Below are 25,678 nucleotides of genomic sequence, written 5' to 3'. Positions count from 1 at the left end.
GCCTCCAGTCCTCATTTCGTTGGCCCTGAAAGGCTCCATCGGGCCCAGACCCTCCCCCACCGCCCACCATTGTACTCGTTACATACAGGGGAAATTATGAATGGTTATAATGGCCAAATGCAGGCAGAAAAGCAGCAGAAAGAGACTTAAGCAATTTTTCAAGTACAAGTTACCACTTAGGGGTAACGCAGAGCGGTGTTCCTGTTTTAAGAGTCCCAAGTTCTCCAACTAAAATTCTTTAAATAAAAGTACCAGCCTACCCCACTCCTCCTCTTCCTCTGGAAACTACAGGAAGAAATGGTTTCCGTTTAAATACCGACTTTTCCCACTTTGACTTTTCTGCTCCGGCCTCCGAGGCCCGGGACGCCCCCATCCCCACGCCAGAAACCTTGGCCCCTGCGCTCCCCTCCCCCACCGGTGGCCAAGCCCGCCCCCGGCCTCATTGATCCCGGAGCCTTTTCTGAATCGCGCAACCAATAGCAAACGCGAAGCCCAAAGCCACCGCGAGCGCAGGCGGAGGCGGAGGAGGTGTCGCCCAGACACCCGCCCAGGACGCCGCGGGCTCCCATCCCCCCACCGGCCTGGCTCGGGGCCGCCCCACTTTGCCGGTGCCCGCGCCAGCAAAGGGTGCACAGGGTGGGGCGCGTCGGCCCGCCTCTCCGGCTCCCTCCCAACCCCCCCCCCCTGCTGCGTTTCCGTCCCCGCCAACCCCTGGAAAGGTGCTCGCGGTTTGCCGAGGTTACACTTCTGTCATCGAAGCCACAAGGCGAGTTCGGAATTGTGACTCTTTGGCTTTGTTTGATTACCTATTTTTAAAAATCGAGTCTTTAAAACTCGGGTAAATAGAGCCGAGGGATTGCCTAATTAGCACCCCCACTCCAATCACATTTTTTTTAAAAATCAATACTCCTCCCGCCCCCTCTCCCCTCCTGGAGGATCCGCCCCGACCAGATAACCCTTTCTGAACTCTGTGGTGACCATCGGCTCCCCCAGCCGCGCTTCCCTCCGCGACCACGGCTGCGGCTCCTTTAGCATTTTCCGCCCCTCTTTCTCCGCCTCTGCGCAGGGTCCTTCGCCCAATCTCGTTACCCCTCCCCCTCTTCCTCCTCTTGCTAGCTCTTTTTTTTTTTTTTCCTGCGAAACCCACTGTAATTGAGGCGCTGGGATTCCTCACGTGAGACGTTGATTTGTAGTTTGAACACGTGGCTCATTCAAAAAGCCGGACACTCGGAGCGGATTTTTTCCGCCTCCTGCGCCTGCCTCCCCTCCACCCCTTCTCCCCTCCCTCCTGCCAGTCACCCTTCTGGGTTTTGTTTTTTTTTTTTATGGGGAGGCGGTGCTTGCCCTCTCGTAGTGTGATATTTTCACAGTCCGTCGGTCGATGCCAGAGGGTTTGGGGAGGAAAAGACAAAAAGTAGTTTCCCCCCTCCTTCCTCTCCTCCTTTTTCTCGCTAATCCCGCCTCCTCCTCCGAGTTAGGAAGACTCTGGATGCGTTTGGGTTGTCGCTAGGGTTTTTCTTTTTTCTTTTAATACCTAGAAAAGGAAAAAACAGGAACCCTCGGATCTGGTTTTTTTCGCTTCTCATTCCTGTCCTTGGTTCTTACTGTGTTTGTGTATTTTAACGGCGAGAAGAGGAGGGGAACTCGCCGGATCCATCCATCGCTGTGGGTGGTTTTAATTTTTCGTTTTTCTCCTAATTTTTTTTTTTAAAAAGCAACAACCACTCTTCACAATGAACAAACTGTATATCGGAAACCTCAGCGAGAACGCCGTCGCCTCGGACCTAGAAAGTGTCTTCAAGGACGCCAAGATCCCGGTGTCGGGACCCTTCCTGGTGAAGACGGGCTACGCGTTTGTGGACTGTCCGGACGACAGCTGGGCCCTCAAGGCCATCGAGGCGCTTTCAGGTGGGCCCCGGGCCGGGCCTGCCGGGGTCGGGCTCGCGGCAGTCCACACCGTGCTGTCCGCACCGGGCCCCGGCCTGGGCGGGTGCGGGTGCGCCTGCGGAGAGCGGCCGAGGCCCGGGCGCCCGCACGCGCGGGTCGGGGCCCTTCCCCCAGCCGGGGCGCCTACCCGGCCCCGCGGCTCCCCTCCCCCGCCCGGATCTGCGGGCGGAGGGCGAGCGCGCTGTCCAGAAAACCCCGCTTCGGGCTCGGAGGGGAGCGGGGGCACCGTGCGGCGCCGGGGACCGGGGTTGGGGTGCTGGAGCGGGGAGGGGGGAAGCTCGCCCCGCGCGCCGCCCGGGCCCAGGCGCGTGCTCCAGGCTCCGGCACGCCGGGCCTTGGGGGCCGGGAACGAACGCCTGATTCTCGCTCCTTCCATACCCTCTGTGTGTGTGTGAGGGGGGTTTCTGGCGGTGGACTCGCTGCCTCCTCTCCCGCCCCCAGAGCTGGGCAGAGGGAGAACTCCAAAGTGGCCTGGACCCCGCTGCCTAGCGAGGCCGCGGGCTGGTGCCGCGCACGGGCGGCCCCGCGCTCCCCTCGACCCTGCGGGGAGGCGGGCGAGGGCAACCCCCGGGTTCTGGGCTCCACCTTCCCGGGTCCGACGAGCTACAGGGGAGGTGGGCTCGGGCGACCAGGGGTCGCCTGGGAGCGCGTCCCCCTGCGGGGCCGGGCTTCGGGCCGCGGCCTCCTAGGCTGGCCGGGCGCGCGCGGGGGAAGGATGCACTTGGGTCCCGCTCAGAGCCGCGTGCCTTTCGGGGTGGCGGGCGCCGTCCCTCGCGCGTGGTTCCGCTGGTGCCCAGCTGCGCCTCCTGCCCGGCGGTCCTCAAGCCTTTCCCGCCACTCACAGCCCGTTCCCGGCGGGCCTGGGCCGGAACCCCCGGGAGAAGGGCCTAGGCGCCCCCACCTGAGGAAAGCCCACGCAGCCCTTTGCCCCGAGTTTGTCTGCTAGGGTCTCGGGGGACGTGGGCGGGGAAGGCCGAGGAGGGCGGGGAGAGTGTTACCGACCTCTGCCCATTGATTCCTCCTTTCCCACCCGCGCGGGGCCGCTTTCTGTCTCGGCCTCGAGCCGCTCCGGGTCTGAGGAGGCCCAGAGAGCCGCTCAACTCGGCCAACTGTCCTGCTCCTCTTGTGTGTCCGCAGGTAAAGTGGAACTGCACGGAAAACTCATAGAAGTTGAGCACTCGGTCCCCAAAAGGCAGAGGTGAGCTTGCTTAGCATGTTCTCATTGATTCCCTTCTCGGCCATTGGGAGGAGAGAACACGGCTGAAAACAACTTCTCCACTTATTGGGGTTGCTGTGTGGCTTGGCGTTTCTCGTTTTCTTTTGCATTTATGTTTCTGGCAGGTGTGTGTGTGTGCACACTGCTCTGTAGGAATAGACAGCTCGTCTGTGGCCCTGCCACCGGGTTGTTTATACTGGTATATAAAGTCGCTTAAGGAAGCTCTTTCGGTTAAATGTTCTCCTGCAGAGTAGGTCAGGTTGGTGCAACAGGAAATCAAGAGTCTCCGAGGGCAGTTTCTGGGCATCCGTGGGAATTGGTGACCGCCCCCCCCACCCTTCAACCTGAAACCGTAGGAGAGGCAAAGCAGCTGCAGCCGCGCGCGGGTGTGGCGTACCTTTCTCTTCTCTGTCCCACGGTGGCGGGCAAGAGTCTGGGGGGGCCGTGCGTGCATCTGAGGGGAGAGGAATTTGCCTTTACCCTGGGAGCTCCCCGTGAGGGAACGCCTGGGTTTCTCCTGCCCAAGAGCGCCTTTCAGTTCCTGCAGAGTAAGACGGGTTTTCTGCAAACCCGCCTTTGTCTCCCGGCCTACCCCCGACCCTGCTCTTCAATTTAAAACATATTTGGCTTGTAGATAAACCACCAAGAGATGGAGAAGGTTGAAGATTTTTGCTTCCTCAACAAGGAAGGGGTTGCACTTTTTGGAAAGCATGTGTAGTGTGTCAGTTTACAGAGTGTTTGGAGACTTTTAATCCCTGGACTGTTTTGAAGAAATGGCTGCTTTCTCCCAAGCAGGCCAGATCCCGGCTCTCTGACTCCGGCTGGAAAAGCCCTGCTTCCTCCCAGGGGGTACTGGGTTTGGCCTGTGCCTTGCTGGCTTCTGCCCAGTGGGGTTAGGGTTTCTGCCTTCCCCCATCCCCCACTCCCAACGCGTGGTCCAGCGGTAAACTGGAAGTTAATTTCAACTAGAGCAGCCGGAGGGGGAGCAGCATCTGGTTAGGTATTGGTGCCAGTGTGTAATGCTGGAGGGCTGAAAGGGTTTGATATGCATATTTCCCTGGTGCTTGACTTGGAGAATTGGCTACCCAATAGGTCAGTCTTAAACCTGTTTGTAGATGGAATTTTCTTCCATGTAAATAATTTCCACCAACTGTGTTTTTGTTCACGAGCTTGTGGGATTCTTGTGGGTTTCTCTTCATGTACTATACTTAATTTTCATTAGGATTAGTTGGGAAGTGATTTAGTTCTAGCTGGGAATTTTGGTAGTGGTCAAATTATTTTATATAGCAGAATGGAATTTTAAAAGCATCTAAAACAATAGAATGTGTACTGCAAACTCTAAGTTGATCTCAGTTTAATATCAATTGGAAAATTAAAAGAGGTAGTCTGAATTGTTTCCTTACTGGAAAAAATGTAAGCATATTCTGCGAATTCTAATTGGTTTTTGTTTAGCCGCTGTGTCTTATTTATTTTCTTCAAATGTCGAGTAAGAAATAGGCAAATAGTTGTGTTGAAGAACTGACATTTTAACATTCAGGAGTTGCTAAACTTAAACTCTAAATGTATTGACCTGCCTGTGAATGCAATTAGTTTGCCTTACTCTCCTGATTTTCCTTCTCTAACCTTGTGTGAGTTTGTTCCTCATGTGTAGGGAATTAAAAACATTGCCTGGAATAGACTGTTTTTATTCTTAAAGGCTTTTGCCCAACCTAAAAACATACTTAGCAGCCTCTTTGCCATAAAGTAACAAGTAACTATTGAAGAAAGCACATAAAGTAAAATGTTATTAGTGGCAGCAAGTATTAAAGAGAAGCTTCCATTGATGAACAAGGTAGATTAAATTTTCTAGCTGATTTTCATTAGTCATTGAAATGCTCACGATTTTGAACCATAGTGTTACTAGCAAAGTAAATAGAAGTGAGTACATTAGAGACAACTTTTTTTTTTTTCCTACTGATTTATTAAGAGAGCCATCAAGGAAGCCCTTTGCTTGTATTGAAGTGGTTAAAACCAATAATGGAACTTGATTTTTCTGCCCAGGGAGATTTGCTGGAAACCTCTATTACAATTTGGGTTTAACTGACCCTTGAAACGGTGTTGCAGTTTTCCTTATCTGGACTGTTCTACTGTCTGAATAGGCTTTGGGAGAGAGCAGAGAAGGCACCTTGGTGATCCACATACTTAGCACCTAGAGGATGGTCAGGTGGTACTGATGAGAGTACTTGAATGCTGAAGACCAGTCCTTGCTGGTGAGCCTGCTGGACTTCTGGGTGGAGTTCTTTGTGCTTAGCAGTCATTGCATTCCATCCCATCATCATGTGGGCATCTGAGGCAGGCACACCCACATGTGCAACAGTGACCTTTATACCTGCTCTGCAAGGCATGTTGGGAACCCTAGGCTGAAGAATGCTTATGGCAGCACTCTGAGATGGATGAATGGGCTTGTACCAGCTAAACAGGGGAGCAGGCCAATCGGTGATGTGATGTGACGTGTGGTAGGCTGGCCAAAATTCTGACAGGGAGCAGAGAGAGGTAGGCGGACCCTTGCTGGAAGGGGCATTGCAGAATTTGGTTCAGACCAAGCTTAGTTCCTGATTACTGAAGTCTCAAGGGAATGTGGAAGGAATGTTGCTTTTCTGCATTCAGATACCCCTCAGTTCGGGGAGATTATAGCAGTGCTTCAGTTTGAGCTCCTCTGCATTCAGAATGAAGAGAACATTGCATAGAGTACCTGTGATAGTATTGCACTCTTTGTTCCAAATATGAAAGATACAACACATGAAGACTTGGCTTCACTCTGGAGGTATAAGCTTTAAAAAAATTTCCCTCCCTACCCCTGGGGGAAAGGTGGGTGTGAAAATTGTCACGGCTTTGGAAGACCATAGCTGACTTTGGGTCGGAAGAGTCACTGGTGTCTTGCGGGACCTTGTATGTGCCCCTGTATATTTATGTACATAGCACTGATTTCCTTTTGTTATGTTGTGGGCTGTTGGGCATGGGAGAGGGAACAAGAAAGTCGCTGACACTGAGGAACTTAGAGGATGGTGGTTTATTTTCCACTACTTTTAAATTACGAAAATTGTCACATTTTCCAACTTTTTCTAGCTTAAACTTCCTCATGCTTTAGCTGTTAACCTTGATTAGAATTGTATGTAGCCAAAAACATGTTTGAATAAAAGAGAAAAAATAGTGGGATATTATAGTTAATATTTTTCCAGAAGGATCCGTTAAAATAAATGGTGGTGCCTAAGCTCAAGTATCTTTGTTTTTTGCTTCCCTGAAATAATTTTTAAAGAAAGGAAGTTAAATGGATAACTTATTTCAATATTAGAATCTTGTGTTTAGCATATAAATGGGATAGAGCATGTATAAAAGTTACTGGGGTTTTAAATATATCTTACTTTAAATGGCTACGTAAAAGCTAGTGCTGCATTTTATATAAAAGTGGTTAAGTATAGACTAGGATGGTGCCAGGAGTAGCCATATGCCAGTTAGCCAGGGCATAAGACTCTGGTGTCTCAGGACATTAAAAGCTGTTTTTAATGCTAAATATTTTAACAAGATATGCCCCAAGGTGTTTTAACAGGGATGCTCCTGGGTTATCAGTGGTAGTCCAGGTGAATCTTGTGCATTAGGGAAATTTCTCACACATTTGTAGACCTAAGGCTCTGAATGTTAGGAAACTTTTGTGGCTGGTAAAGGTTATCTTTGCAATGCAGAGTTTAAGATCAGTAATGCATGACTGCTTAAGTGGTTGTAGCCAATGAGATTTTTCTTGATTTCATGTTGTTTTCTCAGTACAGTTTGAGAAAGCTAGAAAGATTTCTTGCTTTTCTTTCTCACTGTATTAGATTTTTAAAAAAATTTTGATAAGTAGCTTCTGTGTGTCTGTCCGTGATAACAAGGAAGACGTTATGAAAACATGACATGTGCCTGGAGCCAGTGGGAACTGAGAATCTTGGCTTCTGTTTCTGGCTTCCTTTTGATTTGTGGGATGACTTACATTCTCTGTTCATGCCCAACGCCATTATAATAAACTAACAAGGGGCATACTTTGTTCAGAGTTTTGAGTTCTGCTTGAAATAAGTGAGTTACCAGCTAAGATTTAAAGGTGTATTTTGGAATTACAGAGAGATGGGCTTTCCCCTGTAAGGAGCTTGGATTTCTTTTCTGTAGTATGGCGGCTTAGTTGCTTTTGCACCTGTACCTTGTTTGGTCAATCAGCATGAGGGACACAATCTTCATCATAACTTCCAAAGGCTTTTGTGAGTCACACCACTGCAGTTCATGTGTTGTTGTACGTCTGGGAGTCCATATTAAAGTAAACCTGTTGAGCCACCTTGATGTATATTTTGAAGCAGCTCCATTTTAACATTCTTTAACAGCATTCAGACAGCAACTATTCCAGCAGTAATTTTGAAAAGTGTGAATTATCCATTCAGGAACGCTGGTGGTTGGTTTGGTCTGGGAGGAAAGAGTCTACTATTTTTAGTGGAGGTTTCTTTATCAGCTGTTGATTCTGATTCAGGCTTGTAGAGTCATAAGACAGGAGGTGGCAGTGTGGGAGCACTGACCAAGGGATAGAATTGGCATTTTTAGTTAGGATCTCTGCCCCATAAATCTGATGTTTACTAGTGGGCTTTGGCTGTGGAGTTTTGTTTGGAAGCTGGTTGCAAACATAGTTTTCAGTGCTCTATTAAAACTGTGTATTTTATCATGGTCCGAACCTGCTGTTTGGTAAGTATTCGGTATTGGTAAATACACACAGTTAAAATACCAGTATAGTATGTGAATTCTGTTGCCCTGAAGGGGAATCTATAGTACATAAACTATGTGTTTTAGAGAATTATGCCAAGACTATTTAACTTGCTTAAGAAATAGTTTGAAATTAGAGAGGTATTATTTGAGAAATCTAGTGTAAGTCTAAGAACCCGCTTGCCCCAGTGCAGCAGACACAAGAGATGTGAGTTAGATCCCTGGGTCAGGAAGATCCCCTGGAGAAGAGTAAGTTGCTGTTGTCTTGAGCCACAGTTTCCAGGATAGTTTACTGTGCTTCTCTGTGATCATATGCGTCTGCTAGGTGGTTAGTTCTGTTCCACTTGGTATCATTTTGGGTCATTTACTAAGCTGGGCTAAAAGATCCAAGAAGACTGCACTCACATGTCTGGCCTCTTGGTGCTTGTCCAGGTCATCTTTCACCATATGGTATCTCATTACTCAGTAGTGGCCCCTGGCTGGCTACCCCTAGTGAAAGCAGAAGCTGCTGGGCCTTTCGAAGGCTAGGTGCAGAACTGGCACATTATTGCTTTTAATTTCATTCTGTTGATTAAGGCAGGCCATGAGGCCAGCACAGGTTCCAGGGGAATATGGAAAGAACTTAATGGTAGAGTGGCATGCAGGTACAGAGAGGAGGAATTGGTGGTTACAATCTGTGTAGTTCTTCTACAAGTTGGAGGAGCCACAAGCATCCCACGTACATTTTGGCTTGAAAATGCTTAGAGCATAAAATATCTGAAAATTGTGTTTAGCTCTAGAAATGGGGAGCCAGTCGACTTGCAATGTCTTAGCAAGAGAGGATGGTGTTAGCTCAGAGGTGAATAGTGGTCAGTCTCTGTTTATTTCTAGGGAACAGCTAGTAGAATTTACTGATGGGTTAAATGAGGGGTGTTTGAAGAGAGAAGGATGACAAGGTTTTTTGGCCAGAACAATTGGGTGGAAGGGGGTCCCATTTACCCAAACAGAGGGTATTGCGTGACAAATAGGTTCTTGAGTGGAAATTAGGAGCTTTACTTTTTGGCATATTATGTTTCTAATTCTTATTAGAAATTTGAAATGATGAAGTTGAGTAGATATTAATAGTTGGATATATTGGTCTGGAGCCCAAGAGAAGGTGGGAAGTGCAGGTGAAAAATTAGAGGCTTTGTTAGCTTATGGTGTTTAAGTCATGGAATTGGACTAGGTCATCAAGGAAATAAGTGTGGAACTCTCGAAAAGAGGGGCTAGCAGAGAAGAGTAAAGGAGGCCAGTGATTAGTGGAAATCAAGTACAGTGAACTGTTTCTGAGAGAGAAGTGAGGAAAGCCTGTGGAGAAGGAGAGTTTAATCCGCTGTGTAGAATATCACTGAGTGTGCTTTAGATGGATGAGTAAGTGACTGAGGGTGGTGTTAAGTCTCAGCCTTCTGGGTGTGCTGTAAATAAATGTAGAGTGATTTATGAATTTTGGAGCAACCTGAAATATAGCCTCTCTTCCAGAATTCATATATTAGGCTCTTTTTTCATTTTTTTTTAATGTTCTGTAAATATCTAGAAGCATATTCTATTTATAAGTTGCTAGAGATGGAAGAGGCTCCTCAGTTTAGTAGATCCTCTTCTTGCTCAGTGGACAAGATGGTGGTGATGGTTGACCTACCCTCTGGCATCTGTTTTGACACTTTGGGTGACTGTGAGCTCGCCTTCTCAAAGACAACCCCTTCTGCTTTTTATTAGTACGCATTTGGTTCCAAAACGGTGCAGACAAAGTCCAGTGCTTCCATGTGCTTGTCTAAATACTTGATTAAAGACAATGTTGGAAACTAATGGTCACGATATTTATGAATATTATTGGCTAGGTTTAAAATATTTCAATCACTTTGTCATTTTAGTATACTAGAATAAGTAAAACATTCCGTGTATTTTATTCATAACAATGAAGTTGTAAGAAATATAAGAAACCCTTGAGTACCCTCAATTCCCTCATTTTTGCACATTAAAAAATCTGGTCCTTGGTAAAGTAGCCACCTCCTCAAATTATGAATTCCGTCTTTGGCCACAGAAGTCACTGAAACAAGGTGATGTGTTAGAGTAGTTGGTTTTGAGACAGGTGACTTGGTCTGAATAACTTTTTTTAAGACTTCTTTGCCTATGCAAGTCCTTTGATTATAGAATACTGCTTTCAGAATGTGTTAAATGCCTACTATTTTAAGAGAGGAAAACTAATAAAAATGAGATAGCACAATAGGGTCCCCCCCGCCCCTGCACCGCAGTGGTATTTGCTGTAAGCCCTGGGAGAAGAAGTAACTTGCCCAGGGCACTGATTAGTGGAACCGTTTCCAAACTGTGACTCTACCCTGTCTTCATTCCTCCCATTTAAAGTGGTCAGATCCTCAAAAAGTAGCTTACACAGCAGCCTGATCGTGTTTGCAGTGGCAAGTCAGAGCAGACACTTTCTTGGTGTCTCTGAAGAAAAAAGAAATCTTGTTTGGCTTCTTTGAAGGGTTGATTTTAATGTCTTGAAAAAGGACAGATACAGGTAGTCTGGAATCCAGGCTTACTACAGAATAAAAATATCCAGACATCCTGTTTTAAGATAGAAAATGAGACTACTTTTTCCTTGAAACTTTTTTTTTTTTAAAAGCAGCTTCATGTTAGTAGAAATGAATGGCATGGAAGTTGGAGGGGGCCTAAGGAGATAAGAGAGTAGAACAGAGGGCATGAAGAGGTGGGTGCTGTGGCTTTATCCTAGGCAGGTGGTTGTGACTCACAGCATGTGTTTTAGTGACAAAAGGATGTAGAGGTGTCCTCTGTGGAGTGCATGGTGCCTGGCTGTCCCAGTTTGTCACCAAGTTTAGAAGGATCCTGCCTTGGGGAAAAAAGTCTCTTAAACTTAGAATATTAAGGATTAAGAAAGTAGGAGGAAGAAGTCATGCTGAAACCTCTTGATAAAGAGAGTCCTGATGCCTGCCTCACATGCTCTTGTTGAATAGAAGGGTGTAGCCAGAAGAATGTTATATCTGAGTTTGAATCCCACCTCTCCTTTCTGAATTCATGATGTTAAATGTCTCAGGATGGGGAAATCAAATCTGGGAGGTTAGTGTGGAAAAGATGCCTTATAGAACCCTGGGGAGGTATATAAAGCATCACCCAGTAGTCACACCCATATCAGCTGTTGTGTTTCCTCTTGATGTTGAAATGTGAAGGCTAGATGTATATTATTTGGTGGTAATAACAGAAATAAGAAAAAGTTTTCTTCTGTTCTGGGACGTGTGCTCATAAAAGTAGAAATCTTTGGGTGGTATCTTTTGTGTTTTTATGTTCATTGAGCATGAATTACTTTTTTAAAAAAGGTATAACCTAGGAACAATAGAGTATTTAAATATTAAACATCTTAATAAATTCTCACAAATGTGTACATGTCAATTAATTTAAAATGTATGAATTATGAAAATGTGAAAATACTTGTTCTTTAATCCTCCCCATTCCCATGCATTTCCCAGGTCTTACATTTGGTAATTTAGTATATTATTTTTCAGAAATTCTCCTATACATGTATCCACAAACACTTTTTAATAATCCAATCATACTGTTTATTTTTTTGTTTTTTTTTTCCTGTGTATCCTGAAGAATCTTCAGTGTAGGTACAAATAGTTAACTCTCCTTAAACTAGCAGTTTTGCATCGTTTTGCATAGGAGTGCAACAAATTAAATGTTCTTTTCATAGTGATTTCAGCTGACCAGGAGTATATGTATGTCATAGGACTCTTGGATATTCTTTTTACTTGAATATTTTTATAAGGTAAATTCTTAGACTGGAAATTGCTGTCAAAAGCCATGCACATTTAAATTTGGAAGTACTCCACTCAAAACACTAAATTTGTCATGTAGAGTGAAGTAAGCCAGAAAGAGAAAAATATCATATCTTAACACGTATAAATGGAATCTAGAAAAATGGAATAGAGATAAAGATGTATAGAATGGACTTTTGGACATGGGGACAGAGAGTGGAACAAATTGAGAGAGAAGCATATGTTATAATGTAAAATAACTAGTGGGAAGTTGCTGTATAACACAGGGTGCTCAGCTTGGTGCTTTTTAATGACCTAGATGGTCTGGATGAGGGGGTGTAAGAGAGGGGACATATGTTTATGACTGATTCACGTTACTTTATAGCAGAAACCAACACAACATTATAAAGTGATTATCCTCCAGTTAAAAAATTCAAAATGCTAAATTTACTGATTGATACAGTTAGTCATAATTTGACAACCAAAGAGCTGTTCAATATGAATTGGGCAGAGAGACTATTTGGTCAAAGCTCAAGCATGGAGGGCTGTATCATTTTAGGAACAGCCTTATTCTTTCTACATGGATGGTGTGCTGATTCTCACAAGTCTAGGTCCTGATTCATTTGTGTCCCTTGCATGTAAAAATTAAGTCAGAGCTATAAAGATTAAATTCTGATAACTGGAACTTCCCTGTGGCCCAGTGGTTAAGACTCCATGCCTAGGATGCAGGGGCCTGGATTCAGTCCCTGGTCAAGGAACTAAGATCTAAGATCCCACATCCCACATGCTGACCCCCCAAAGCCCCAAATCTGCTAACTTATTACTTGGGGTTTATGTTGTTTTAGTAACTTGAATTTTGGATTTTACCCCAGAAACTTAACAATATCTTTTTGCAGTCGGAGCTTTACCAAGTAATATTTTGAGGAGAAATTTGATTGAAAATTAGTTTTCAAAACAAAGTTTTACTCCTCTTACCACTTGAACTAGCCAGGTGAGTACTGGAGAGCTTATTTAAAGAGAACCTATGACGATGTTAAAACTGTTGGAGCTGTGACTACTGAGTTTTTTCTAGTGATCCCCAAATGCTGATTTTTTATAAAAAGTCAGCTGTTCTTGAAAAAATGGAGAAGCTCTTGCTTTTCTTTGGAGAGATAAGTGAGGTTGAACATTTTAATTTCTCTATTTTGTGGTCTGCAAATTTACCTATTGCTGCAGTTTTTTGAGTTTCAGAAATGGATTCATTCCTTACTGCTTATAAAAATTCTTAAACTAGCGTAGATGGAGCACCTGTGCTGGTAGACAGCTCCATGCTAGATTTCAGGGGCTAGAAAGAACACATTTCTTTTTCTGAAGAAAAGTACATGGAGTGTAGTGTCTTGCACTTTGTTCTGCTTCAATTCCTCAGTGATATTTTTGTCTTAACACTAACAGTGGCTCACTGTGCCAGTGATCCCAGAGGTGGATTACTATCTCTACAGGTAGAGAAGTTGTAAAATACACCACCGGGTATGTATGGGATACCCCAGAAACATAGGCGGGTCGTTGGCCTTAGCTGAGTGCTGGTGCAGCCAGCCAGAGATAGGTTCAAAGAGCAAGACACGTGAAGGCAATTGAAGCTATGTGCGGTGGGGATGGCAAAGCAGAAGGGAAACAGAAGCCAAGGCATGGAAGTGTGAAATACCCTGGTGTGTGTGGGGGCATGGCAAGCTGTTTGGAATTAGAGAGACTCCAGTGTGAGGCAGGATGTTGGTGAAGGCTGAGCCCAGAGGGGTAGCAAGAGCAGCTGGTGTGCTTCAGGAGTTCTAATTCTTTGTGTGTTCAACTTTAGGGGCTCACTCAGTTCAGTTTATGTCAGTTAGCAGATGGTTATTTGGGATCATCTCGTGCAAGACTCGATGCTTGGGGGTTAATTTTGGGATCTGCTCACCAGAGATTATGTTGAACTGCTTTTACTTTATAAGTGCTTCCTGGAAACAGCTGTTCCCCAAATCATTCCATGGACATGGAGCTGTTCCCAGCCCTCTGACTGGGATTTGGGTAAATCATGAGAGGACTAGGAACACTATAGTAAGGCTGACTGAGCCTGTGCTGCTTTTTTTTAAGGTTGAGTGAAGAACTTGCCCGTCAATGCAGGAGACGTGGGTTTGATCCCCGGGTCAGGAAGATTTCCCTGGAGGAGGGCATGGCAACCCACTCCAATATTCTTGCCCGGAGAGTCCCATGGACAGAGGAGCCTGGCGGGCTACAGTTAGTCTATGGGGTCACTGTCAGACACGACTGAAGAGACTTAGCACATGATAGTCATAGTTTTAATCAGTGGTGATGATTATAGCGCTTAGTATTTGATTTTTATTATGACATCTCAAATGATGTAATGAACCTTTGGAGAAAAATGAGACCCTTCAATGTGCATGTGCTATTAACTGAGCAAAATTAGAGGCAGCAGTGCACACTTTTGGGAGGATCAGTGATCTCTTGCTTGCAGTCAGACAAACATCAGTTTGAATCCTTGCTCAGCTCTGTGTTCCCTGGCAAACTGATGCTACTCTGGACTTCTCAGTTAATCTGTTCAGTCCAGTCACTCAGTCGTGTCCATCTCTTGGCGACCCCATGGACTGCAGCACGCCAGGCTTCCCTGTCTATCACCAACTCCCGGAGCTTGCTCAAACTCATGTCCATCAAGTTGGTGATGCCATCCAACCATCTCATCCTCTGTCGTCCACTTCTCCTCCTGCCTTTTTATCTGTAAATAGGAGCGATAAGCTTACTGTACAAGTTAATCTGTAAATAGGAACAGTAAACCTTATTGTACAAGGTTGTTGGGAATTAAATCATAATGTGTGGAAAGGACTTCATGGAGTGTCTGACACAAGTAGTATTGTTTCATATTAGTAAGCTTGTGTGTTTACAAGTGGTGATTGAAAATAAGAGATGAGTGTATCTATTTCTGTGTAATCCCATGGTTTGCTACTGATACATGGAGGTGTTTGACACTTCTTTGTAGAGTATGAGTAAAGCATTGTGGAAGTTAAGAGTCTGTACTTTAGGTCTAGATGTGTACATCTTGAAATCTCTAAAATGTTTTAGTTAGGAAATTATCTAAAGAGAGATCATATTTTCAAAAAAGGGTAGGAAATAAACTCCTGTTAATTTCAAAAAGGTAGGCAACATATGACAAAAATGTACACAAGATAAGCAGCAGTTTAGAAAGGGATACCTGAAAGGCTCATCTACTTAGGAGAAGATATTCTATCTTGCTTATCATTAGGGAAATGCCAGTTGTAATGCTATTTTCCCCCATCAAGTTAGGAAAAATGAACAAGATTAATAATAACTGGTATTGGCAAGTGTGTGTAGGTATGGGCATTCATACAGCAAAGACTTCTTGGCATGCTATTTGGGAGTATCTGTTAGAACTAAAATGTGAATATCCTTCAGGTATCATGAGATACAACCTAGTCTTCATAGTTGTGTGGTCTGTAAGTATAGTTGTAATGAACAGTATTGTAAAGGAGCTCAAATCGCTAGGCAGGACTTGGGAAAAAGGTCTTTGGGTAGAAGTCCAAAGTATGTGCAGATAGACTTTCAGGTTTTATTATTTTACTTATTACATTTTAATAGGTATTATCAGATAATCTGGAACTTCCACTGTTGTCTACTTTCCAAGCAGAAAAGATGCTTAGCCTTAATTTGGCTGTCTGGGATGTTTTGCGTTTACTCATTTTTGAGCTTTCGGTTTTTGAAAAGGAGGAAGAGAACCAAGAACTGCTTTTCTTTCTTCAAAGCACTTTGAAGTAATGTTACAGTGTTTAACTGTTAGGTCTTTGTTAAAAAGACATTTTTTTCACTCCCCAGTATTGTTTAATAGAAAATTGGAAATAAATGTCCTCTCAAAGAAAATATACCATACTCGGACAAATTATACAGTGTATATTTCTTAGCATTTACGAAGAGTGATATAAATTTAAATATGCTGACATGTGAAGAATAAATTAAAAAGCATGTATGGTATAGCTCTTAAAAGATAGATGTTTGGCGGTGCGGGGGTGGAACTTTCATAGGCACATTTGCATGAAAAGGGCTAGAAGCTTACCCACCAAAAAGATTGGTTATCTTTGCAAATAAGTGACTGAGGAGGAGAGAGGCTAATCTTTGGCTTTATTCTTCATTCTAATGGTCCTCAAACTTTTTGGTTTTGATTCTTCGATACTTAAAAACTGAGGCTCCTCAAAGAGCTTTTATTTTTTTTCTTGAAATATACTGTGTAGAGGGCTTCCCAGGTGGCTCGGCAATAAAGAATCTGCCTGTGATGTGGGAGATGCCCGTTCCATCCCTGGGTTGGGAAGATCCCTTGGAGAAGGAATTGGCAACCCACTGCAGTATTCTTGCCTGGGAAATCCCATGGACAGAGGAGCCTGGTGGGCTACAGTTCTTAGAGTCTCAGAGTCAAACGGACTGAGCAAGCACACACTGTATTAGAAATCAACTGAATACTGTTTCATATTACTTTAAATGAGTAATACATAGTGTGTATATTGTAATATATGTTACTATAATAAACATAATAATAGATTTTTGTAACAAAATAAACTCATCCAAAGCCAAAATAAAAATTGAGTGAAGAGTGAAGTCGCTCAGTCGTGTCCAACTCTTTGCGACCCCATGGACTGTAGCCTACCAGGCTCCTCTGTCCATGGGATTTTCCAGGCAATAGTACTGGAGTGGATTGCCATTTCCTTCTCCAATGAATGAACTGAACAAGTACAGTAATGCAGACTAGAGGAGAACAAAGGTATATTTCAGGTCCCTGAAATGTGACAGGGACAATCAGAAACAGCATTAGAAAGCAGAGCTCATGCTCAGCATTGGCAGGCAGAAGGAACAGGACAAAAATAAAAGTGAAGCTGTCACAGAAAAGCCAGCTTTCTACTAGGTTAGGTATTGTGGGAGACTGTTAAGTCACACATTAGCAGTCTCACCAATAAGGTGACCACATCATCCAAAGCCAAAATAAAAATTAGGAAAGTGGAATTGCTTTAAATATTTGTAGATTTCTTTAATGTTTGCCCTAATAGACAGCTGGACACTCATAACTACTTCAGCATTCAATTTGTTGCAGTATATTGTTCTGATTGAAATATATGAAGAAAATCTAACTTCACATAGATTAACTCTTAGAAAAGGAAAGGAATATTTTAATGGTCTTTTTACATGATTGTGAGTATTTTTGTTCCTGTACTAAAACTCTGCAAGTGGAATTTTTTAAAAGTTAGTTGCATTGTGGAACCTGAAATCATACCAGTAAATATTTTTTGTTCTTCCTTACATTAAAATCTATTGGTCTGTCTTGCACTTTGATCTTGAAGTATTGGGAAACTGTAGAAGCTCTAGGTGGTAGATAAGTCTTCTGAAGTTCTGATTTTTACTTAAAAGCTTAAAATTCGGTCATTGGCAACAAATGCTATTAGTTTTGCTGAAGTAACTGGCTGGTTTTGTTCTCTTTTGAGAAAATGTCTATCAGACACTCAATCTTTAATAACCATGGTTGAAAACTGAAAGTGTTACTCAGTTGTGTCTGATTCTTTTCGACCCCATGGACTGTAACCTGCCAGGCTCCTCTGTCCATGGGATTCTCTGAGCAAGAATACTGGAGTAGGTTGCCATTCCCTTCTTCAGGGGATCTCCCAACCTAGGGATTGAACCTGGGTCTCCTGCATTGCAGGCAGATTCTTTACCATCTGAGCCACCAGAGAAGCTTAGTAACTATCGTTAGTCTATTGTTATTTCAAGTAAAAATGGTGCTCCATTAAAAAAAGTGAGTGGTTCACTGTTACACAGTGCTTTTTCTGCAGACAACCGTATTAGGTAGCCCAAGTACTTTCTGTGTACAGCCCTTCTCTTCACATAGGTTTTCACAGGATATGTTCTCAAGGGTTACTTAAGAAAATTAATTTTTACTGCTTTATTAAGGACATTTAAAAATGAATCTCAAGGGTCTTCTCCGGCTGTCCAGTGGTTAAGACTGCCTTCCAATGCAAGGGTCAGGGCTTCGATCTCTGGTCTAGGAACTGAGACCTCACATGCTGCTTGGTGTGGCCAAAAATTTAAAAAAGAAACTGGTTATACTGCAAGTGCCTGTGATTACGACTACCACAGGTTAGTCCCATTGCCTTAATTCATGCTAAGGTGCCAGCAGTTTACCTACCACTGGTTTTGCACCATCAGGGCAAATGTCAAAATGGTAAAAGAGGCAAATAGCATCTTAGCGAGATAGTTTTGACTTCTTGGACCTCTTTGAAAATGTCTCCAGGACCCCCAGGAGTCCACATGTTGTATATTGGGAATTGGTGCTCTACAGGGGAGTATGATGTTTGAAATTATTAGGATTAGGTATTCGTGTGAATATGTATTTACATCGTAACACAACAGATGGCAAGAGAAAGTGAGGGTTTTATCCAGCTCCATGACATGTTAGCCTCAATAGGGAATTTTACCCAAGTCAGTCTGTGAAAAACAAGTGTGAAAGAGAAAAAAAAAAAGATGAAAAAAAATACATGAAACTAAATATGAAAGAAAAGTCTTGGTGTATACAAGATTATTAAATAATTAGGGAGCACTTAAGTGTGCATGAGCAAAATGAAGTGAGTGTGGACATTTGGGCAACCACAGTTTGGCTTTAAGTTCCTCAAACCAAAGTGAACCCTACATGGTGACTCCAAGTCTTGCCTGAGAAAAGGAACAGCCTTTGGTTATTCAGTATAACCTTTGGTTATTCCTAAAATGTTAAAGAGACCTAACTGTTAGAATGAAAGAGCAACATCACCGTTTCTTTTGGCAGTTGAGATGTTTTGAGGCTGGAAGCTTGTGGTGACTTTTTCTTGTAAGGGAGGCCAAGTGAAGAGTCGAGCCTCTGACACATTTCAGCCAGCTTTCCTTGCCCTATATAAGTTAGTTAATTTTAGAAAATAACTACTTTTGTTCATATCTCCAGAGAGGTACTTTTCTTCTCTTAGGCAATGATTTTTTTTTTTTTCTTTTCAAGAATTAAATATAACAAGGACCTTTCACAGTATTAATATTTCACAGGTCTTTCCATTCCTTATATTTTTATTGGCTTGAGAAACCTTGGTAGCTCTCCATCAGGTTCTCTTTTTCAAATGGCTTTGTGTTAGAGATCTTGACATTTTTTAAGTGACCCATTCAACAAAATTTTTTATGTTTCTTACCTGCCAGGTACTGCTTTAGATTCTTGGGAGACAGAAGCAAACAGAAGATAGTAACTTGCCCTCATGAAGTTTAGCCTCTAGGACTGCACTGCCCACTAGGGCAGCCACTGGCCACATGTGACTGTCAAACAGTCAAAATGTGGCCTGTCCAAATTGAGACTGTGTACGTGTAAAATAGACACTGGATTTTGAAGACTTGGTTCAAAAAGAGAATATAAAATGTCTCATGGATAACTTTCATATTAGTTTTACCTATTTTCTTTTTACTTGAGTGTGGCATTGCAGAATTTAATATTATTGCATAATATTATTGCATCTGTGGCTTGTTTTATGTTCTTGGACAGCACTGCTTTAGATGGGAGGGACAAATACACAATGTGAGGCGTATTAAAGGCTACAGAGGGAAAAATAAGGCAGGGTAAGGAGGGGTGAGGACAGTTGGCAAGGGTTTGGGTTTAGTGTTTTCATGTTGGATGATTAGGGGAAGCCTCATCAGCAAAGGTTTATAGGGAGTAAGGGGGTGTGAGTGGAGCAGGCGGGTGCCCCAGGGAAGAGTGACGCAAGCAGAGAGGATGCTGAGCCCAGGAGTCCCAGCACCTGCACATATTCTCTGCCTTTCTAGTCACCCAGGAGTCATTGTGGCTGAGTCAGCGCAGGAAGGGGTACTCTGTAGGAGATGGAGTGCCTGCTGGCGGGGCAGGATGGGATGAGGAGAATCCGTGGGAGGGTCTACAGAATGGACAGTTTGGATGTTGTTTGGTGGCTAAGTCCTGTCTGACCTTTAAAAGGGGATTCTACTGGAACTTCTCTGGCGGCCTGGTGGTTAAGATTCTCTGCTTCCAGTGCAGGGGGTGTGGGTTTGATCCTTGGTTGGGGAACTAAGACCCCATATGCCACGGGATGTGGCCCAAAAAAGGGGGGAGCTCTGCTGAGGTTACACTATGGTGGGTGAAGGCTGATGAGGAAGGCCAGTTAGGAGAAAATGGGCTGCTGTCCATGGGGTCCCAAAGAGTCCGAAACGATTGGGCACACGTGGTTGAAAAGGCCGCAGCGGTGGTGGTGATGCGTGGTTAGAGTATTGTGTTTTGAACATGGAGGGACTGGGCGCAGGGAATGAGCGAAGAATCAAGGGTACCTTGACTCAAGCAACTGGAAAGATGATGTTTCCACTAACGGTGATGAGCTAGACTATGAGAGCATCATGACGAGGGGAGAGGCAGGTGAGTTCAGTTTGGCCAGGTTTGAGGTGCCTGTTAGGACGTGGAGAGAGAACAGTGAGAAACAGTGAGTATATGGAGGAGGAGGCAGTGTGAATGGGGGCTCTGAGAGGATGGAGAGGAAGTGAAGGGGAACAGGGAAGGCGCTGAAGGAACAGCTCGTGAGCTGGGAGGAGAGACTTGCAAGAAGCACCTGGAGGTGGTTAGGAACGTGTTTAAGAAGAGTTGCAAGCTGTGACAAGTGATGTGGAGCAGAGTGGTGCTGGAGGTGGCAACACTGCCCTCACGGGTATCCCGACAGGTGCAGTGGTGATGGAGCAGTAAGGCTTGGAGCCCTCAGTGGTGGGGATGTAAGAATGGGTAGACGGGGAGGAAATCGACAGTGAGCGTGGATAAGTTTTCATGGGATTTGTTGTGAAGACCGCAGAGAAATGGGTTGGTACTTGGAGGGGTTGTAGTTTAAAGGAGGGCTTTAAAAGTTGCCTATTCCAATTTGTAGGAAAGTTGCAAAAACAGCACACATTATACATGTACCTTCCATCCAGGTTCCCCAAATATTGGTTTTGACTACTCCAGTTTTCCTGGGTCATTTGAGAGTAAGTTGCAGAATTAACCATTTGTCTCTAAGTACTCGGTGTATATTTTCTAAAAACAAGGACATTGTATTAAATGACTGTAGTGAAATTATTAAAAAAAAAATTAACAGTGAGACAATGGCATTTACTCTACAGATGTTATTCACATTTTGCTTATTGTCCACAAATGGTCTTTTTGGATCCTGGATCCGATCCAAGATTATAGACTTCATTTAGGTGGGTGTTTCTTTTTTTTCCCCCCAAACGGGGGCAGTTCCTTAGTCTTTTGTCTTTCGTGGACTTCATGTTTTTGATCAGTGTAGGCTGGTTATGGTGTAGAATATCCCTCAGTGGGGGTTGGTCTGATATGTCCCTGTGGTTACAATCTGGTTATGTTCTTGCAGCGATGATGTGGTCAGTGTATCTCACCAGGAGGTTTGAGATGCTGATTTGGTCTGGTACTCCTGGAGATGCTGACAATTGGCTAAGCTGTGTCTGCCACATTTCTCCAGTGTAAAGTTACTATTTTCTCCTTTGTATGAAGACTCTTGTGAGGGAATATTTTGAGACAATATAAAGACTGTTCTCATCATGCTTTCATTGATTTTAGATTTCATTGATGATTCTTACCTGAAACTACTATTAACTGTAGTGGCTGCCAAATGGTAACTCTCTACTTCTGTTATTTCTTACATTAGTTAGAATTTTACTTTAAAGAAGAACTTTCTCTGCTCCATTATTTTGTTTTATTAATTTAATTTTTAACTTGAAACATTTATTTTTTGTTGGAGGATAATTGCTTTACAGTGTTGTGTTGGTTTCTGCTGTGCAACAGCGTGAATCAGCTATAAGAATATGTGTATCCCCTCAGTCTTGAGCCTCCCTCCCGTGCCCGCCCCTGTCCCCCCAGCTGTAACGTAGCACTGAGCTGAACTCCCTGTCTTGCACAGCAGCTTCCCACTTCCTCTGTTTTACACGTGGTAGTGTGTGTATGTCAGTGCTCTCTCAATTTGTCCTACCCTTTCCTTACTCCGTTTGTTTTGTTCCTTTATATTAGTATGGATTCATTATTATTTTTCAGAGTTTAGCATGTTGCTGTTTTGTTGCTCTGTGACAGTGAGGGCCTTTAAGGTGAGAGGTATTATAGCATGGTGGTGTGTGCTGAAGACCTGATTCATCACACATGGAAAAATGGTTGTGATGATCTAATGTCCACAACACCAAATGAAATCTGTGCGTGCTTGTACTTCATTTTAGCAGCTTTGTACTTGAAAACAGACTTCAGCTGCCTAAATGCCGTAAATCTAATATATTTGAATCTCTTCTGGGGCTGTCTCATAACTAGTGAAAGTCAGATCATTCTTCATGTATATGACACATGAAGTCTAAATTCAGAATTTAAACTCTGCCCCTTAAAATGTAATAATCACCTAGTATGTGCATCACTTATAATAATTGTTAATCATATGTAGGTTATTTTTTCCATACCATTTTAACTTTGTTTTCGCTCATGACCATGTATTTTTCCCAGTTGATTGTATTTTGATGTACTAATTCTATGCTGCTGCTAAGTCGCTTCAGTCGTGTCTGACTCTCTGCGACCCCATTGACGGCAGCCCACCAGGCTCCTCTGTCCCTGGGATTCTCCAGGCAAGAACACTGGAGTGGGTTGCCATTTCTTTCTCTAATGCATGAAAGTGAAAAGTGAAAGTGAAGTCGCTCAGTTGTGTCCGACTCTTAGCGACCCCGTGGACTGCAGCCTACCAGGCTCCTCCATCCATGGGATTTTCCAGGCAAGAGTACTGGAGTGGGGTGCCATTGCCTTCTCCGACTAATTCTATAGTAGGTATGAATTCTATAGTAGGTATGAAATTTGAAGAGTATTGCCATCTATTTCTTTGGTGTTCCTCTTTAATCTTACAACTGTTGGTAAGCTGTGTGCACACTAAAATGAAATCTTAAACTTTTTTTGGAGACAATATATTGGATATAGAATACCCACCAGAATAAAGCAAAACTAGTTTTCTTTTTTTTGTGTGTGTGGTAATTAAAAAAGTTGGAAGATTAAAAAAAAACATATAGTAAAGTTTAAACTGTAAAAATGGCTAAAATGATTTCAGTAATGTTTTTTTCTCCTTCCCCGAATAGATCCACTGTGTAGTTTCTTGTGGCTTTATTGTTGGGGACCAGACTTGTATACATACAAGCATCTTTGATTGTTTACTTTTTATAAAAGTAGTTTAGTTCTGCCCCTTACCATTTTGATGTTTTAAAGAGCAGTTTTAAGGTTCTTTGGAAACTGGGAGGGGGCAAATTTGTGATAATACAGTGTATGTTCAATATATTAAAATGGTGGAGTCTTCGGGTAAGAATAAAGTATGCTTACCCGTATATGGGCTGATAATACATTAAAGCTTGTTTAAATGTGTTTGTTATTAATAGAATGTTAGCAGTATGTTCGGTTTCATTATTAGTACTTGGTATAGATTATTCTAATTTTCTGAGAACTCCAGCACGTGGTTTACCTCTATCATCAGTTACAGAATGAAGAAATGCGTTGCGCAATGTTAAACCAAAAATTTTAAAAAGAACGAAAAAAACCCCCAGACCTCTGCAAAACCTCAAAGTAGTCCTTTTAAAATAGTATTTACATAATGTTAGATTAACTGGAACTCGTTGAGTGCTCTAAATTTAATTGATCTTTTCCCCCAACGTTTTGTTTATGAAAATTTCTTCAAAACTTTAATTTTACTTTTAGTCTAAGTTTTTGTTTTTGTTAATATTTTTTAATGGTGTTCTTGAATTGGTTTTTTCGGTTCCCAAGCTGCTATTTAAAATTAGGGTTTTTTACAAAGAAATCTTTAAAATACTCTGGAAAATACTGAAAACTGATTTCTTAGTTAAAAGGTAATAGCTTAGAATTTTAAATAAAGAAATTCTTCAGTATAAACATTTTAAAGTGAAGTTACGTTAATGAATTTTTAACAAGTGAGATGAAATAAAGATGTGTTTTAATTCCACATAGAAGTGAAGGACATTTTGTGCCCATCAGTCTGGCCGATTCTGAATTTATAGACTTGTTTAAACTAATAGGTTTTAAATAATAAAATAGTTGTTATTCAGCATCTCATAATAGAATTATAGCTGGTAATTCATTACTACATAATAGAATATATCTAAGATTAGTTGTCTTGAATTTTAAACGATTCACTAAGTTTATTTTAAAATGTTACTGTTTATACTGTCTAAATATGTAGATCTGACACATCTTAGTTTTGCTCATGTTAGATTTTTGTATTAGTAGTATTAGTGTTTAACTTTTTCATAACAAGTGTTAAATTTTATGATAGTGTAATTTAAAAGTTAAAATTTCACCAAATTGCTTCTGAATGGTTTGGTCAAACATAAAATTTCAGTTAGCTAGTTTCATGGTAATTTTTAATTTGGTTTAAATACTGCCACCCTAAATGTCTATATTTATGAAAGGACTAAAGGAATATTTTAGTAACATCAGAATACCTAAAAACGAATATTTAACTTTTTGATTAAATTTGAAACACTAAAAACCTTTTAGAATCCGTACTTGGTTTCATCAAATCTCAGTTTGTGTATTTATATTTCTTGTTATTCTAGTAATGAAAACACAAAAAATGCTAAGAATTGAAATTTTTGAAAATAAAGTTTTAAAAAAATACATAGTTCTGACTTTGCAAAACTGAAAAATTTCCAAGACGCCTTTAATTCACAGCCAATTGATAACTTTTCTTCAAGAGATGGCCTTTTAAAAGGTCTGTGGTGAATTTGCAGTTTTATTTAAGAGGAAGATTAACATTTTATAGTAATCTTACTCAGTTAAGAAAGCAACTTTTTAAGAATGATATGCACATTACCATTTTTAGCTATTGTCGTAATTGGCAGTAACATTAAATGCATTGCTGGGCTGAGTTTTTTAGATGGTCTGCTTAGGTAATTTGCAGTTTTTGGAAGAGCTGTTAAGATTCTGAAAGTGTTTATATAGAATCTACAGAATTTTAATGTGTGTTTTGTTACAGATAAGTCAGATCTGGTTCTGGTTGGATATCTTGATGCTATTTGTTTGATCTCATAACTGTTAAGAGTGAATTTACAGTCTCTTGGAAAGATAGACCAAGTTGTATATATAGTATTTTTCATGTTGGTTTTTCTGCTTGTATGACAATGAAGATAGAATTTTGTAGCTAGTTTTTAAAAACTTAACCACTATATATTTAGCGTCTAACCCCAGTCCCCAAATACTTAAAGTTATAAAGTGAAAGTGAAGTCGCTCAGTCATGTCCGACTGTTGGCGGCCCATGGACTGTAGCCCACCAAGCCTCTCCGTCCATGGGATTCTCTAGGCAAGAATACTGGAGTGGGTTGCCATCTAGGAGTAAATAACTATTTTAGTGATGTCCAACAGATAAATGTATAGGGAAGGTATTTAGGATTCTCAATATTTGTGTTTTTTTTTTTTTTTTCTTACTTCATCACTTGGTTTTGTGTGATCTTAGTTCTCTGACCAGGGATTGAACCTGCGCCTTTGGCAATGAGAGTTCCTGGAAGAACTCCTGGAGGGAATGTAACTGATACATTTAAGATGTGTTCTGGTTTTCATCATCAGTGAAATGTGCTAAATGTAGGTGTATGTGTATAATGTAGAACCTCTTAGGAAAAAAAAGTTAAAAATTTGACCTAGGTCTTTCCCGAGTCCTTCTGAAGCCTGTGTAAAAATAAAAATGACCCGGTATGTGAACAAATGGTGGTGAGAGAGGTGTATCAGAGTCCTAGTGTGCTGCCCCCTGGTGGATGGCCTGTCTGGCTCGCATAGGTTTTTGCACTTGTTTCTACAAGTCAGTCTTCAGGCAATTAAAGCGCTTGGCTGTTTTACATGTTCTTAAGTGTTTTGAAAATGCATAAGCTTTTATTTCAACATTTTTAC

The 25,678-nt window shown here is 42.4% G+C and overlaps 1 protein-coding gene across 1 annotated transcript in view; it reads left to right on the top strand.

Annotated features, from left to right (window-relative positions):
* Nucleotides 1–1,184: 1,184 nt before the first annotated feature.
* Nucleotides 1,185–25,678, top strand: part of IGF2BP3 (insulin like growth factor 2 mRNA binding protein 3) — a 147,681-nt gene continuing 123,187 nt past the window's right edge. Inside the window, exons 1-2 of the mRNA XM_040260664.1 lie at nucleotides 1,185–1,908; nucleotides 3,085–3,145. Coding sequence (XP_040116598.1) covers nucleotides 1,734–1,908; nucleotides 3,085–3,145 — 236 coding nt within the window. The 5' untranslated portion in view covers nucleotides 1,185–1,733. The remainder of the gene's footprint in view (nucleotides 1,909–3,084; nucleotides 3,146–25,678) is intronic.

Source organism: Oryx dammah, unplaced genomic scaffold, assembly GCF_014754425.2.
Source record: "Oryx dammah isolate SB20612 unplaced genomic scaffold, SCBI_Odam_1.1 HiC_scaffold_18, whole genome shotgun sequence".
Taxonomy (NCBI): Eukaryota; Metazoa; Chordata; class Mammalia; order Artiodactyla; family Bovidae; genus Oryx; species Oryx dammah.
This window is presented reverse-complemented; position numbering and strand designations above follow the sequence as displayed.